The sequence below is a fragment of the Oculina patagonica genome, chromosome 12 (assembly GCF_052425735.1).
Source record: "Oculina patagonica isolate OP01 chromosome 12, crgOcupat, whole genome shotgun sequence".
NCBI lineage: Eukaryota > Metazoa > Cnidaria > Anthozoa > Scleractinia > Oculinidae > Oculina > Oculina patagonica.
Genome location: NC_135769.1, coordinates 22327495 through 22344176, shown reverse-complemented (window position 1 = coordinate 22344176; position 16682 = coordinate 22327495). Strand labels below are relative to the sequence as shown.

Genomic DNA, 16682 nt, shown 5'->3' with positions numbered 1-16682 from the left:
TCCATCAGCGCAAATTTGTCAAAAACTGCAATTGTGTTAGACTTTCAATAAATGCCTTTGCCTTACGGGTAAAATCAATCAAGAATCTCCTCGACCCAATTGTGTTACAAAAGTTAACACCTTGTTTGCCTCGGATCGAATGTTTATTTCCGAATAGCTCCTTAAGATAAGATAAAGATAAGAAACTTTATTTAAGTGTCGAAACCTTATAGCCTGGAAAATAATACCATACTAATTAGGGGACACTGCTAAAAACTAAAAGCTACACTAATACTAAATATAAATACAATAAAAATAATAAAGTCATATAAAAATGTTATTATAATCTATGATATAGAAGTAAGTAGTAACAGTTAGGGAGTATGACTCGCATTAACGCTTGAGTTAGTAAAACGAGCTCTACGCAAATTTCTCTCAGTTCGAGTTGAACGCTCTGGTGCCATAGTGTATTCAAGTATAAAAGAAAAAACAGGTCTTTGACGATCGATGAATAATTCACAGGAAAAGTCACACTTCCTTCAAACGGAAATCTTTTTGACAGAGCAATGGTTAGGGATTTCTTTGTCTTTCTTTGCCTTTTATTAACAGCTCAAATAATTGCTTCGTCGGCTGATCCTTCTAAAAGGCGAAATTCACACGTGATCCGAGAAGATGGCCGTGATGAACGAATTCATGTGCGCGGTCACAAAAAGCAAACACGGACCAAGGTTCAAGGGAAGTCTCTACATGTATCAAAAGCACAATCGAAGGAAACTGAAAACTTTATGAACCTTGAAAATATTCTGTTCGATCGCGAACAACTCAAGGAGTATGTTCTTGATTATCTGCAAAAACACCACGGGTATGGCCAAGTTGAAAAAACAACAACAAATGGCAAGAAGCACGGGTCGACGTTTAGTAACAAAAAGAAACAATCTACCAACCACCACCATGGCAGGTTAGAATCCCTGCAGATATCTCGTATTAATGCAAAACACAAGCACCTGCATCATCATGTCAACGAGAAACACAAAAAGGATCAGTCATTATATTTAGAACATTCTACAACCAAACGGCAAAAAATTGTTTCAAAACAAAAGAGCCGACAGCAATCACATAGCCAACACGATCACGTCGAGAAAAAGCAGCGGTCGAAAATGGTTTCGTTACCTATTTACTACAGTGTGAAAGAAGATGATGGAAGGAGGAGCTATATTTGGTCTAACCCACAATCTTCTAGTCATAAAGCAAAGAAGAAAACATTTAAAAAAGGAGGGAAGAATTCGGTCCATGACAAGGAGATTAGCAGAAAAAAAGATGGAAGAGTAAAACATCTGAATCACGAAGTGCATCAAAAGGTGAGCAAGCATAAATCTAATGCAAACAAATTATCATCTATGCGTGCGTTTCCACATTCTCATCTTCATGGAGAATTAGCCTACAAGAAGGATACAGGTCATAAGAGACAGACAAAAAAGAAAAAGGACAAATCAAATGACGCTAAAAAGGGTGAAAATGAAGGAAAGCATTCAGGTCGCAACAAAGAAATTAGCGGCACGAAAAGAAGTGCAAGGGTAAAAGATGATCACAAAATACACCATAAGGCGAGGAAGCACGAAATGAATGCAAACAAATTGTCGTCCTTGCGCGCACTTCCTTATTCTCGTCACCATGGGGAATCGACAAACAAGAAGGATACAAGAGTAAAGCACAAGGATAAGACAAAGCAAAAAGGAAATAAAGATCACAAGGCTACGAATAGTTTGGCCCATAAAAAATCTAACAAGCGAGATTTCATAGCAGTGGTTCCGCCAAAGTCTTTGAGAATTGAAGGCTTCGATGTGGAACGAGTTCACCCTCACTCATCTCATAACAAAAAGAAAACAACAGTAACCGAAAGAAACACACATACCATTCATGGAAAGAAAAGCAAATCGCAAAAAAAGTCTGGTGAAAAGACTGACGAAAGTAAACGCAATATAGCATCAAGATCAAATAGACGTATTCATCACGTCAAAAATGATGGAGTGCGAAAAAAATCTCAGCTACAGAAAGCAGGAAGAAAAAGTGCTGTAGCATCAAAATCACATAGGAATGATAATCATGGTAAAAAGGGTAGAGTACAAAAAGAATTCCAGGCACAGAAAGCAAAAAGAAAAAGTGCTGTCGTATCAAAAACATCAAGTGAACGAAACAAAGGCTCTGTGCATAAGAGCTCTAGAGAACAGAACGCCTCAAAAAAGAGTTCTGTTGGGTCACCATCTTACAGGAGTCACTCTCACAAACATAAACACCATGATCATGGACATAAAAAATCAACGGTGCAAAAAGAGGAAAAGTCAACAGCTCACAAAAGAAAGAAAACTTCAAGGGATAAAGACTCTCAGAAATTTTCTCCCACATGGAAGTCACTGGATAAAAGAGAGATTCCAGCATGGTACGACGATGCCAAGTTTGGAATATTTGTCCACTGGGGGTTATATTCTGTCCCAAGTTTTGATAGTGAATGGTTCTGGTTCAAATGGAAAGGGAAGCAAATGCCGAAGTATTTAAATTACACTGAAAAAAACTTCCCTCCAGGATTCAGCTATAACGAGTTTGCTCCAATGTTCAAAGCCGAGTTCTTTGATGCTAAACAGTGGGCAGAACTAGTTGCCATCTCTGGAGCACGGTAAGAAGGTTTCATCTTAAACTCAAAACAAAATAAAAACATTTTTCTTGCTCTAACTTGTGAAAAAAGGCTTTTTACTCAACCTCTCTAAGACTGGCTGAGAAGAAGACAGACTATTGGCCTTTTTTTGCTTTTTCGTTCCATCGCACAATGTGTCTTCTTCTTCTTTTTCTCTTTTTTTTCTCTTCTCTTCTCTTCTCTTCTCTTCTCTTCAGTGCTCTTCTCTTCTCTTCTTTTCTTTTCTCTTCTCTTCTCTTCTCTTCTCTTCTCTTCTCTTCTCTTCTCTTCTCTTCTCTTCTCTTCTCTTCTCTTCTCTTCTCTTCTCTGCCCTCTTCTTCTCTTCTCTCCCTGCTCTTCTCTTTTCTTCTCTGACGTCTCTTATTTTTAAAAAAATCTATCTCCTACCTTCCTTTTCTTGTTTCATATTATTGTCTAAATAAAAATCATTGCTTTAGGTACTTTGTGTTTACAAGCAAACACCACGAGGGATTTACAAACTGGAACTCAAGTGTGGCTTGGAATTGGAATTCTGTTGATATTGGACCTCACAGGAACATAGTTGGTGAGGGTGATTATGACAAGTATTTACGCGATATGCACCATAATATGTATACAACCCGATAGAGCTAAATAGTTTTTGTCCAAAACTGTGGGCCCCAAATAGTTATGTCACACTCAATAGAAGTAACACTTTTAAAATTTGTCCGCCTGTTTCCTGGGCGCATTACCGAGCGGTTTGTGTACGCAAATCCGTAGGTGTTGTTTTTTGCGAAATGCAGAATTGTATCTAGGTATAAATACAGGTATACTTGATTGTATTGTTAAACTCCCTAAAAAAGTATGCGCTAGTCACACGAAACGCGTAGGAGAAAATAAAAAAAAGTTTTAAACTCAAGTAGTTCGCAGACGTGCTGCTCACTGGTTTTACTTTAAAAAAAGTCCTGTGCGTTTGACAATCCAAATGTGGTTCTCCTCGCGCGTAACGACCAAGTTGGGTTCTCCTCGCGCGTGTGACTAATGGACATCAGGCCTATAAGGGGATCAGCAAGGTGGAAAGAAGTGTTAAATACAAATTAATTGTTTAAACTAATCTGTTTGTTTTTTTATTGAATTTTACGTTAGATGAACTGGCAAGAGCTTTTCGTAATCTCAGTGATCCCCAAGTGAGATTTGGTCTGTACTATTCCTTATTTGAGTGGTTCAACCCTCATTATTTAAAAGACAAAGCCAATGGATTTAAAACTGATGAATATATCCAGGTATGCGAAGTTTTATTACACATAGTCTATGGATTTGCTAGTCAAAAAATGATACTCTGATATGATACACTTCTAAATCTTCAGTAGTAGTTTGCGAACAGGCTCCCTACTGGCAGGAAATGAAGAGCTGAGCACGCCGATCTTTCCCTATACCCCAACTTGAGAGCCTGTTAGCAAACTACTCCAGTGACATTGTACAACATTTTTCCTGAGCAGAGTTTAGCGTGCACCAATGCGTGCATTCAATAGCTACTCACGATATTATTCAGTTTTAAATTTTCAAATCCGTTTGGATTTTTCCGGGGGAAAAACGCACATCCATGAGTTCCGGGTTTGAATTTGGTAATTGAAATCTATCTTGGAGAATGCAAAATCCAGCGTGTAATAAATGCAAATTTGGATTTCCGAATCGAAAACACCCTTAGCTGGAATGGCTTATTCTCCGTTGGACGTAGTAGATGTTTCTCTCAGCGCCATCGACCAGAGAGATTTGACCAAAATTTAAATTTAAACTATGCTACTTTAAAAAATTCAAAGCCATTGAAGGAACAACCGCTCAGAATAGACCTGTAAAAGCTACATTATTTTTATTGAATATTTTGAGCCTATTCTAGACAAAACTGAAAGCTAAGGGTCAAAAGTTTTTGTCATTACTTTACTAGGCTGTAGTGAAGCCACAGTTGTATGACCTTGTTAATACGTACAAGCCTGATTACCTATGGACAGATGGAGAATGGGAAGCTAACGCAACATACTGGAAAAGTGAAGAGTTTCTAACGTGGCTTTTCAACGAGAGGTATCTGTTTACACGTATCTTACATTCTAGTTAGCCAACAATTAGGCAAATCTTTCCTGGGCTCTTAAAAATTTCGTCATACATAAAAGCATTAGATGATAACGTCTTTGAAAATGTTAAAAAGGCTACACTGGTTTAATTTAGAAAATGATCTAAAAATGTTGAAAAACGAAATATAAATAACCCAAAGTTTCGGCTGCAACTACAGCCTTCATCAGTGGTAACAAGGCCATTTTTAAAGACAAGGTCTTGGCCGCCATTAGAGTCATTATTGCTTTTTTTGTGCGTCTGTTTTAGACAGCTAGAATTGACGAAGCTGCATGAATAGCGTTTAATAGAAAAGTAACAAGTAACTAATGTATGTTGTGATTATAGCCCAATAAAGGACACAGTTGTGGTGAATGACAGATGGGGGCGGGGCTGCCGGTGTAATCATGGCGGCGTCTACACTGGACATGATAGGTACAACCCAGGTAAGTCGAAATACTTCTTGCTCCTCGTTATATGTTGAAGACGTCCATGGGGACGAACGCGAAAGCAAGCGAGCGGCGGGAAGCGCGAGCGCCGAAGGAAAGCGAAAAGTGAGGCTGCCCAGGTTACATACAGCGTTTCTGATGCTCTTTTACAGTTTGTATCAGTGACACACTGAGCCTCCCTGCTACGAAATTCGAGGGTGCGCAGATTTGGGTTTCAGCTCAGAACGTGGTGAGCTTACGCTGAGGTTGAGGACTCCAGCATGTTCCAGGACCACAAGGAGAACAATCGTGCATGCATACATGAAACATATACCAAGTCTAGGCGGTCGCGTACAATCATAACCATAAAGAAGTACTTCTAGTAACGTATTTATTCAAGACGGTCAATTTTTCTAATTCAACAGCGGAGACTTAAAATTCTTGAACCCTTGATTTCTTGAACCCCCGATAGCTCGAACCAAATGACGCGCCGTATGGATTTGATTCGCTCACTGGTCAGATATTGCAATTTTACACCCAAGCCAACTGTTTTCGTTTGAAGGCCTGGTTTGATTTATTCCTGGTCTCATAGACACTTAAGCTTAGGTTACAAATCAAGTTCTGCCGTTTTAATAAAAAATGTAGAAAATGTTTAACTGTCAATAAGAAGTACTAACATTTATTTGTTCATTGGCATTGCAGGTAAACTTCAGAAAATGAAGTGGGAGAACGCCATGACTATAGATCGCCATTCCTGGGGATTTCGCCGAGAAGCAAATCTTAAAGATTATTTCACCATTGAAGAATTGATCAAACAGCTTGCTACTACAGTGAGGTACAAACAGAAATAACTGCAATGCCTTACACCGAGTACTGAGCGGCGTCAATAGATGACCTCGGTTGCTCAATAGCTGATTTCTTGAACCAAGTTTCGTTTCCCTTGGATAGTACTTTGCAATTTTAACCCCGATTTTCTCGAGCCTCCTGTTTTCTCGAGCCAATTTTCGTTTCCCTGGAGGTCACGGAGAAATCGGGATTCTACTGTATTTTTTTTTCTAACCAAATATATTATAATACTGTCATAGTCCACTGTTTATTTTTACGACGTACGGAATTACACTCTGAAATAGAAATAGCAAGAAGGTAACAACAAGGAAGATAGAGATGGGTTCAATCCAGTCCCTGAACTCTCCCTTCCCCCATCCAACAAGCGCCTGGGTCCAAGCCCTATATTGGGCGCGCGAAATAGAGAGTTTAGGGTCTGGACTGCTTATAAGTTGAAAAAATTAAGGCTAATTTTATAATGATGGGTATCTGCAGCGCAGGTCATCTATAAATCCCTTTTTTTTTTCACTTATAAACAAGGATGTTAAAATAGTGCAAACACCAACATACCGTTTTTAATATCGTATATTTTCCTGGTAGCTGTGGTGGCAATTTGCTCATGAATGTTGGGCCAGCTTCAGACGGAACTATTACACCGATATTCCAAGAGCGCCTCACTCAGATGGGGGACTGGTTAAAAGTGAATGGGGATGCCATTTATAAGACAAGGCCTTGGAGAGCCCAGAATGATTCGGTCAGCGGAGATGTGTGGTAAGTTATCATGTAGAGAAAGTGTTTATCATCATCATCATTTTTGTTTACCCTCGGATTTGAAGAGTAGCTTATATAGCTAATATCTCCGAGCATTTCACTGTAAGCACAGTACAAGAGGCAAAGACCAGACCACAACACCGGGAACTCCATGCCCTACTCTTTACGATTAGTGTGTGGGTTCTTTTACGTCCCCTGCTGACCATAACACTGAAGATGCAGGAGACGGGGCCTACGGTTTATCGTCCATATCCGAGAAGACTAGAATATCTAACCATTTGCAGATGTAAATGCAAAGGCAGCATATTCTCCTCAGTTATTTTAAGACCCTGAGTGTTGGTCCGGTCTGGGACTCGAACCCGAGACCTCCCGCACTGTAGTCCGTCGCTCTACCAACTGAGCTAACCGGTCGGCGGTACACAAATAAGGAAAACTGAGATCGCATGGGGCTTTTGCTGTCTTACAACCGTGTTTATACGAGACAGTACAGCCAGCAAAACAGGACAGATAAGCAAACATAACTATTATCCATTTCTCTAGTTAAAAAAATCGCCTTAAAAGAAGATGTGATCATCAGTGTTTGTTTATTTCCCATTTATGCATGCGCCAGCCATACACTAACCGCTACACAAAGTTACTACTTCCATTTGATGTTTCGAATTCCTAGCTCAAATTTGCCGTTGAATCGTCCCAAGTGTGGACGAAGGACTTGAAATTACTTTGAAATTCCCCTCGAATTTGCCAACCATTGCCGCTTAAATCAAGAACTTGGATTTTGTATTGCGCATGCGTCATAACATCTGTAAACTTGTCCTTTTACAGGTACACATCTAAAGACAGTCATGTCTTCGCTATTGCGCTGAAGTGGCCACGGTCAGGGAGACTGGTGCTTGGCGATGTTACTCCCACGAGCAAAACACGTGTCAAGATGCTGGGCACGAAAAAGAATCTCAAATGGACACATAGATCAGAACACAAGAATGAAAAGACTGGGATAGTAATACATGTACCAGCTATTCCTGTCTCGGAACTGCCCTGTTTGTGGGCGTGGGTTTTTAAGTTCTCGCACATAAAGTAATCCGTTATATTTTTATGGTATAGTTTTTTCTCACAATTGAACCTTCAGTCTCGTTAGCGGACACATTTGGGACCATTTAAAAGTGTCCACTTAGCAGAGGTGTCCAGTTTTGGAATGTTACAGCGTTTTCATGTGGCAAGCCCCATGAATAAGTGTCCGCTTAATTATGACAGGTGTCCGTCTAAGCGGAAGTTTGACTGTCCCAGTTTATTCCCAATTAAGCAGAAAAATCCCAATGTCATTTTCCAAGCAAAATAATGCTCGTTTCAGATTGCTTTTGGTCCATTTATCAGATTTATATCGAAAACAGCATATATGGAAGGCAATTGACCTTTTCAATTAGATAGTTATTCTCATTACTGAATACTACGTACGTCAAGGAAGCATTCCCCAAGTTATTTATTTCACATTACCTAGATCTTCTTCAACAGGGCGCTTTTCCCTAGGCCCAAGGTGCGACATTTTTCTTACTTGACAATATGTATTCTCATAGTTAAGAAAAATTTAAGCTAATCTGATTCTTATTAAGGCTGAAAGGGCAAACAATAGTTTTTTTTGTGACTTCAAGCTGATTTCATCTCAAAATCGAGGTGGATTCATGTAAACTATAAGTTGTAATTCCTAAATTTTTCTGATTGAGCATGATCCCATACCGATCCGTGACACCAGCTATTTATTTGATCGACGTGCACATATGTATCAATGTTTTATAATTTATCCCTATATTTTTTTATCATTAACTTAAAGAGAGCTGCAATCTCGCACAAACCTACTTGAAAATAAGCCCTGGCCTAGCTTATATGTGCTTAACTTTCCTTCTAGGTGGGCTTATGTTCGGGGGGGGGGGGGAGGGGGGGGGGAGGGGACATACTTTTGGATGGAAATTTGCATTTCAAAAATCTTTGGATTTATATTTGGAAAGTGACTGATTTTTGAGGGGATGTATACTAGAACACCAGATAGTGGTACTTTCTAAAGATAACAGAATGAAATCTTAAACAAATCCTACAGTCGCTCTGAGCACTGATAACGTAAAGTACAAACAAGCGCTGCAATAGGGGTCGATAATCGAAATTGTTATATCTTTCTTTAGGACATATACTAAATAGTAAGACCATAGGCTTATCTTCGGGAGGGCTTATTTTCGGCAGTGTTCGATAGAGTGAAATAAATGCAAAGAAGGAGATTCAAGAAATTGAGGGTTTTAAAAGTTGCATTCCACTGTACATTCATTAGTCAAATAATCAAATAAGTAAAAACAGTTGTTCGGAAGCCGATTAACACTAATCCAGCATTAAAAATGTTTAAAAAGTATCATCTATTAAGGCTACACAGAGAGCAAAAACAATGGAACTCATAAATAGGAGCATTTCTATTTAAATTGAACGGTAGCTTTATATATTTATCCAGGGCGGCTCTTAAGCCTATAGTTCTTGGGGTAAATCGCAACGGTGCCAAGTAACGTCTTATAAGCTCAAGTCACTCAAAGCTGCGTCGCTCAAAACTCCAAATTCCTTTGCTTGAAGCGGCTAGGAGTGTTGCTACTTATCCTGGATGGAATGCTAGTCCAAAAATTCTCCGATACCCAGTTTATTAAACGGCTGACTCTGGTAGCAGGCAGGATTAGGTAAACCCTGCGTTCTGATTGGCTACCCGAGCCCAAGCCAAGATGACCGTTTTCTTTTTTTGCGTTTTTATGGAGCGAGAAGAAGTCGATCGAGGTCCATAAACACGCAAAAAAGAACTTGGCGAATATCCCGCTATGCTGACCTCACGATCACGCTTGGGCAATAACCCGTATGTATTCCTGGGTGGAGAGAGGCGCTTTGAAAGTAAAGTGTATGTTTTCCCCAAAAACACAATGACCCCGGAAAGGGCTCATCCCGGGCCGCTCGATCCGGAGTCCAGAGCACTAACCATTATTTTTAGCCCGCCTGTCTGAAAAGGTACCAAAAATGCATGACAAAAGTATATGTAATTTTGCTCGGCGAGTCGTTTTAGCGCTGAAGGAATAGGGGCGGTCTCAGTTGTTCGAAAACCGATAAGCGCTAATACACGAGGAAACAACAACGAGGTTTTTAATTTTTATTGTACAAAAGTGTTTTTCGCAGCTAATGTTTTGTGGAGTTTGACATTAATCAACGTTTAAACTGAAAGACCAACAGCCAACGTACAAAGCAGATTACTAAGTAAAACAATAAAGGAATAGTTTACTGACACGTAGGTTGTATGTGCAGTCCAAATATATTCTGTTCGTGTTTTGTCTCGGCGACAAAGCATAACCAAAGGGGCGGAGGCACAAGCACGGGCTACTTTGTACTTTTGTGTCAATATCAATTTTAATGCAAAATAGGAGCTTTGGGTTTTGGGTAAATCCTGCGTCAGATTGCCTGCATTACCTTGAAAAGAAATACCTGTAGAAAAACAGACGTTCAAATTATTTTTCAATGCTTTATTACCTCATTTATCCAATAGTTTCTCCATTCGGTTTAGATCTCATTTTTACTACTCCGGGCTAACTTCTTAAGCTGATGAGCTGGTCAGTTATGATGGGCGGAAGCTGGGTCTTTCTGATGGACGGAGGCTGGGTCTCCCTGATGGACGGAAGCTAGGTCTTCCCGATGGACGGAGGCTGGGTCTTCCCGATGGACGGAGGCTGGGTTTCCCTGATGGATGGAAGCTGGATCTTCGTGATAGCAGGAAGCTTAGTCTTCCTGCAGGACGGACGCTTGGTCTTTCCGAAGGAGGGAAGCCGGGTCTTTCCGAAGGAGGGAAGCTGGGTCTTTCCGAAGGAGGGAAGCTTGGTATTTCCGAAGGAGGGAAGCTTGGTATTTCCGAAGGAGGGAAGCTTGGTCTTTCCGAAGGAGGGAAGCTTGGTATTTCCGAAGGAAGGAAGCTTGGTATTTCCGAAGGAGAGAAGCTGGGTCTTTCCGAAGGAAGAAAGCTAGGACTTTCCGACGGATGGAGGCTGGGTCTAAAGTTGGGTCTGTCGCTGGGTTTTTCCTGTATGAAAACAAAGCTTTAAATTGAACTGGCTTCATTTAAAGAATGTCAATTACGAAAAATCACGGTTCACCGATTACTATAATTATGTGTTGAATCAGAGGGTTTAGTTGTTAAGATGATGACGACAACAACACTGAAGATGTTAGAGTAAAGGCAATATTAAACACATCCTACCGAAACTGGCGGAAAGCTTGGAGGCTAAAATGGGCCACTTCCCTCGTCAGCTAACTCGCCCGGGACTTCGTCAGTACATGGCAACTCGTCTTGGGCGATTGAAGCTCCGAGAAACAGGAAAAGTAGTATAGGACTCATCTTGAGTACAGTTCTTTGCTGATTCTTTTGGCAATTTGACCAACACAGTTCCTTTTACGACTTTTGAGGGCCTTTAAGATTGAATTGCATCAGTAAACTGATCATGACAGTGCAGCTTTTTGTCGTGGGTATAGGTGTCGTGGGTTGTGGGTGTGGGGAAAAACCGTGGGTCGTGGGAAAACTTTGTCTGTCGCCAAATTGTAATTGTAGAACAACTTTGGAAGGATCATTCAAAGATTTTCGCTATTTCTCCACAATCGCAGAAGGAGGTGAGAAGAGGTTTTGCTCTGTATTTGTAATCTGAACTCAACTTGTATCTGCTAGGTACAAAACATTAATAAACAACAACAACAAGGAAGAGTTCCCAGATGTGCAAGTATGCGATTTTCATCCTCTTATTGTCGTCAGATCCCCCCAATTTGTCACAAAGGAACAGTTTATTCATCATCAACTGTTACTAAAATCAGTTAGCATTTTCGGAGTTTCTCCTATCTTGAGGAGGACTGTAAGGATGTAAAAGATGATTAAAATAGTAATATTTAGAAGGACTTGCTGATGTTGGATTCGTTTTTAGGAATAAGAAGAACTCTTGGTCAAATAATGAAATAACAGTTGGCCCATACACATGTGTGGGTTGAGCGACTCCAAAATTATTCTATACGCGCCTAATCTCGTTGACAAATAAAAGCAGAGCTTTGTTTGGAGACCTGAGTAAGCAGTTAAATATAAAGATATCTTACCTTTACAAAACGGATTGTATTCTATGCAAACCCAGGTACAATATCTCAAGTGTGGGCGCAACGGTTTGTATTTTATACACGCCTGTTTCAATAGTAAGATAACAGTTTACATGACCCTGTGTACAATTAAACAAGCGCCCACGCCCTTTGTGGAAAGTGGATAGATGAACACAGTCACGCATTTCGTCTACTTGGCGAGAATAAAATTATAAGGTTGAACATAAAAACAAGAATTATCAAGGTTTATTTTGTCTACCGAAGGCGAAGGCTGTGGCTTTTGTGGCGGATGAAAGAAATACGAAAAACTTTTATTATAGTGTCGAGGTATTTAGCTTAAAAAAACTAATTGGGGACACTATTTACATTAAAATCTATCTAAGCTACATAAAGTTTAAAATATTTACACTTAAATTCTAAAAAAAAACCCGTACAACATAGATGAATAGATAAATAAATGAACAAAAAAAAATGAGACTAGAATATAAAATTTTAAAATAAAAGTAGGTGTAAGATAAAAATTGCAGTTAAGAATCGAAAATTAAAAATTCAACATTTAATAATTTATAGCGGCCTAGCTGCATATGTCACATTTACACTTAGTTTGTATAAGACGTGTGAGGTCTTTTCTCCCAATACTGTTTTTAAAACTCGTGACATTTGGTTTTTATCTGTCACTGTAATCTACTAGTTTGTTATATAGATAAGGCCCGAAATATCGTAGAGAATGTTTTCCTTAATGTACCGTGCGAAAACGTGGGATATTAAAATCGGCGTTCCTCAGATTATATCGTTTCGGGGCTGTATTAAATATTTCTGTTACATAAGTGGGCACAAGTCCGTGTTTTACTTTACACATGAGGATGGCGATGTTTTGTAGCCGTTGTTTGTACAGACTTGGTAGACTTGCTCTTTTTAGTAGCTCACTGTACGTACGTAGATTAACATGAGAAAACTGAATACAACATATATTTTTCTGTCCTTTAAATACCATTTCATTATCTTGGCCTAAATTTCATCAACAACGTTTTATTTGAAGCTTTCTTCGTTATGGATTTCGGAATATTCTCTATAAAACCCATTTACACAAGCGATTTTTGGTAAAATTCGACTTTTCGCGCTCCATCCCAAACCGCGCGATTTCACTGCGATTTGGTCGTGATTTCAGCCTGATATCTTGATCTCCGGAGGTTTCAAACAACATAAAAAAACACCACACCCTTGATTATAAGACGTTTGCATATACTCTGCTACAAAGCCCCTGTTCATTTTATCACGTTTCACAGAATTTCTAGCGATATCGCGCACAAATCGCTCTGAAATAACTGCAGCTGGTTGTAACGCGAGCGCAACAGAAATTGCAGTGGAAATCAGTACAAAAACTGCGCTAAAATCGCCCGTGTAAAGCTTTTGGTAAGCTATTTGGACATTTTCACAAGTCGTACTGTTAAGGTTCCGTATCAGGAAATATTAATAATGGTCTATAAAATGCAAAAAAAAAGGAACGAGGTCAATCTTTCCAATATCGACCAAGCAAGCTAGAAAAATCAATATTGCTTTTTAGTTCTGAATCTTCTTTATCTCTTAGCGGAGCGAGAAAGCCATGGCGACGCATACAGGAAGAAAAATAAAAAACACATGGAATAAATCTGATTGGTTCTTGTAAGACATGTGAATTTTTAATCGTATAAAATTTGGGTAAACAAACGTTGACCTGTTTCGAAAGTATTACTTGGGTGGTGAGTTGAATTTGAAAATAAGTTTGTCAAGATATTCCGTCTCGTGAGCGAGTTCAAGTGTCTTCGAAACTTCCTTGGAAGTCTTCTGGAAAATAAGTCTTACTCAGTTCCTCATGGAACTCATGTTATCTGAGGGCAGCATATTGACCTCGTGGTAGATTACTATGTCTTACTTGGGGAGTGAGTTCCTTATGGAACTCATGTTATCTAGGTAGATTATTATTTCTTACTTGGGTGGTGAGTTCCTTATGGAACTCATCTTATCCGAGGAAAGCATACTGACCTCGTGAATTAAAACATTTCTCCGGAGCGGATTCAGAGCCCCTTAAATTTTCGAAAATTTAGTTTATCGTCTACTTTTTGCCTATGGGTGGACGCTGACGAATACCTTCAACTTGAGCGCGCGCGCTAATGTGATGCGACTTGGCGCAAACTATCAACGCTGAGAAATGAAAGTGTACTTACATTACGAGTTTTTCTACTTTTCATCTGTTTTCTACCAGTGAATTAAAAAAGCTGCATATCATGCACTCTTATTATATAAGAATACATTCCTGCATAATACTGAAAGACTGTTTACTGTACGCCATGCCTGATACCTATTCAAAAGTTTGATCTCCATCTAGGGTTTCGGCAGGGATTGCGTGAGTACTGACTGCACGCGTTACTTCAGAGTAAGAGTAACCTTAACACGCGCAGTTGTAATACAGAGAAAATGTAGAAAACTGCTATATAGTTGTGCTATATAGTTGTGCTAGATTCTTACGCTTCTTTTGTGCTTAGCAACCTCCCAAGTGCGTCCATAACTCAATAATGCAAGCTATGGCGTGTACCATTCGTGGTAAATTGTGCCTCTTTCATTCAAATGTAGCTAATATTGCTGACTGGTAGAAAACAAAATATTGCGAAACAAGCGCAGCAGTCCGTACATAAAAGACTGAGGACCGATATTCTCCCAGTACGGCCGCGAACAATCTTGGCTAATAACAGATTTATTACATGAATGAAAAAGATTTTAACAGATATAATACATATAAGCGGAAAATGTGGAGGATAAATTAAAAAGAAAACCCGGGATCTTAGCTGAGGACCCACCTGGTGTTTCAGTTGGAAAGGAGTTCCCAAACGTTATTTTACAAACTAATAAAAAGTACGGAAAACACATGAATCAATACCCAGTGCAACACTTAGAAAATATTGGACCAGCAATGGATCAATCTGATTGGTTGTTTTTATTTGTTGTGACCCTCTGACTATCTTAGTCGTGTAATAGTTATCGTTTTATCAGGGTTTTAGTTTAAAATGGTCGCTAACGAAACGTTGTTGCTTAGATTAAGTTCTTTCCAAAAAGGTTTGGATGGAAATAGTTCTGGTACTTTGAAAAAGCCGGAACGTCTTACATTAGGTGGTTAATTATACAAGAAAAGTTCAAATGTTTTCACCTAGTAACCAGTGATACAGCTTTGCGCATTCGAGGAGAGTGAAGGTTGGACTTAAAAGAGAAGGGAAGGGGTAGCTTATAACAAAGGGAAGGGGCGTATAGAAGAAATAAAACGGCCGCACATCTAAAAAACAGTTTAGATACTTTTTTTAATGCTTTATTCCCCGAGCAATCCTCTTTAACATCTACATTTCATTTGTTTTGACATATCGGTCATCAGAGATCAAACTTTCTTGTTTTAACGTTCCTCAAGAACAAGTTGGTCTCCATGATGGACGCCAATTGGTCTTCCACGATTTGGATCATTCCGATTAAAGAAGCTTGGGTCTACCAGAAGGAAGATAACTGGGTCTTCTCGACGGACGGTGACTAGGTCTTCCTGACGGACGGTGGTTGGGTCTTCCCGACGGACGGTGGCTGGGCTTCCACAGTCTAGATTCTTCCGAAAGAAGGAACTTGGGTTTTCCAGAAGGACGGTGGTTGGGTCTTCCCGATGGACGGTGACTGGGCTTCCACAGTCTAGATTCTTCCGAAAGAAGGAACTTGGGTTTTCCAGAAGGACGGTGGTTGGGTCTTCCCGATGGACGGTGGCTGGGCTTCCACAGTCTGGATTTTTCCAGAAGGAGCTTGGGTCTTCCAGAAGGACGGTGGTTGGGTCTTCCCGATGGACGGTGGCTGGGCTTCCACAGTCTGGATTCTTCCAGATGGAGCTTGGGTCTTCCAGAAGGACGGTGGTTGGGTCTTCCCGATGGACGGTGGCTGGGCTTCCACAGTCTGGATTCTTCCAGATGGAGCTTAGGTCTTCCTGAAGGACGGTGGTTGGGTCTTTCCGATGGACGGTGGCTGGGCTTCCACAGTCTGGATTCTTCCAGATGGAGCTTAGGTCTTCCTGAAGGACGGTGGTTGGGTCTTCAAGATGGACGGTGGCTGGGCTTCCACAGTCTGGATTCTTCCAGAAGGAGCTTGGGTCTTCCAGAAGGACGGTGGTTGGGTCTTCCCGATGGACGGTGGCTGGGCTTCCACAGTCTGGATTCTTCCAGAAGGAGCTTAGGTCTTCCAGAAGGACGGTGGATGGGTCTTCCCGATGGACGGTGGCTGGGCTTCCACAGTCTGGATTCTTCCAAAAGGAGCCTAGGTCTTCCTGAAGGACGGTGGCTGGGTCTTCCCGATGGACGGTGGCTGGGCTTCCACAATCTGGATTCTTCCAGATGGAGCTTAGGTCTTCCTGACGGACGGTTGTTGGGTCTTCCCGACGGACGGTGGCTGGGCTTCCACAGTCTGGATTCTTCCAGAAGGAGCTTAGGTCTTCCTGAAGGACGGTGGTTGGGTCTTCCCGACGGACGGTGGCTGGGCCTCCACAATCTGGATTCTTCCGAAAGAAGGAACTTGGGTTTTCCAAAAGGAAGGTGGCTGGGTCTTCCTGATGGACGCCAGCTGGGCCTAAAGTTGGGTCTTTCCTGTGTGAAATTAAAATAAAAGAGTTTGAATTAATCGTGTTAGAACGCTGGCTCTGAGGGTTCAGCTAGCACTGACAAAAAAGGCGAGACTTTTCTTTTGAAGGTCAAACTAAGTTTGTTTCATATAAGTCTTCCAAAACGACAACTAATTCTACA

The 16682-nt window shown here is 40.5% G+C and overlaps 1 protein-coding gene across 1 annotated transcript; it reads left to right on the top strand.

The window, feature by feature from the left end:
- The first annotated feature begins 640 nt into the window (after positions 1–640).
- Positions 641–8050, top strand: LOC144631685 (uncharacterized). The gene is made up of 8 exons (XM_078490177.1): positions 641–2650; positions 3106–3212; positions 3773–3909; positions 4572–4705; positions 5081–5178; positions 5863–5995; positions 6586–6756; positions 7579–8050. Exons 1-8 carry the CDS (start codon positions 765–767, stop codon positions 7832–7834), a joined length of 2922 nt encoding a protein of 973 aa, XP_078346303.1. The 5' UTR covers positions 641–764; the 3' UTR covers positions 7835–8050.
- Positions 8051–16682: the final 8632 nt, after the last annotated feature.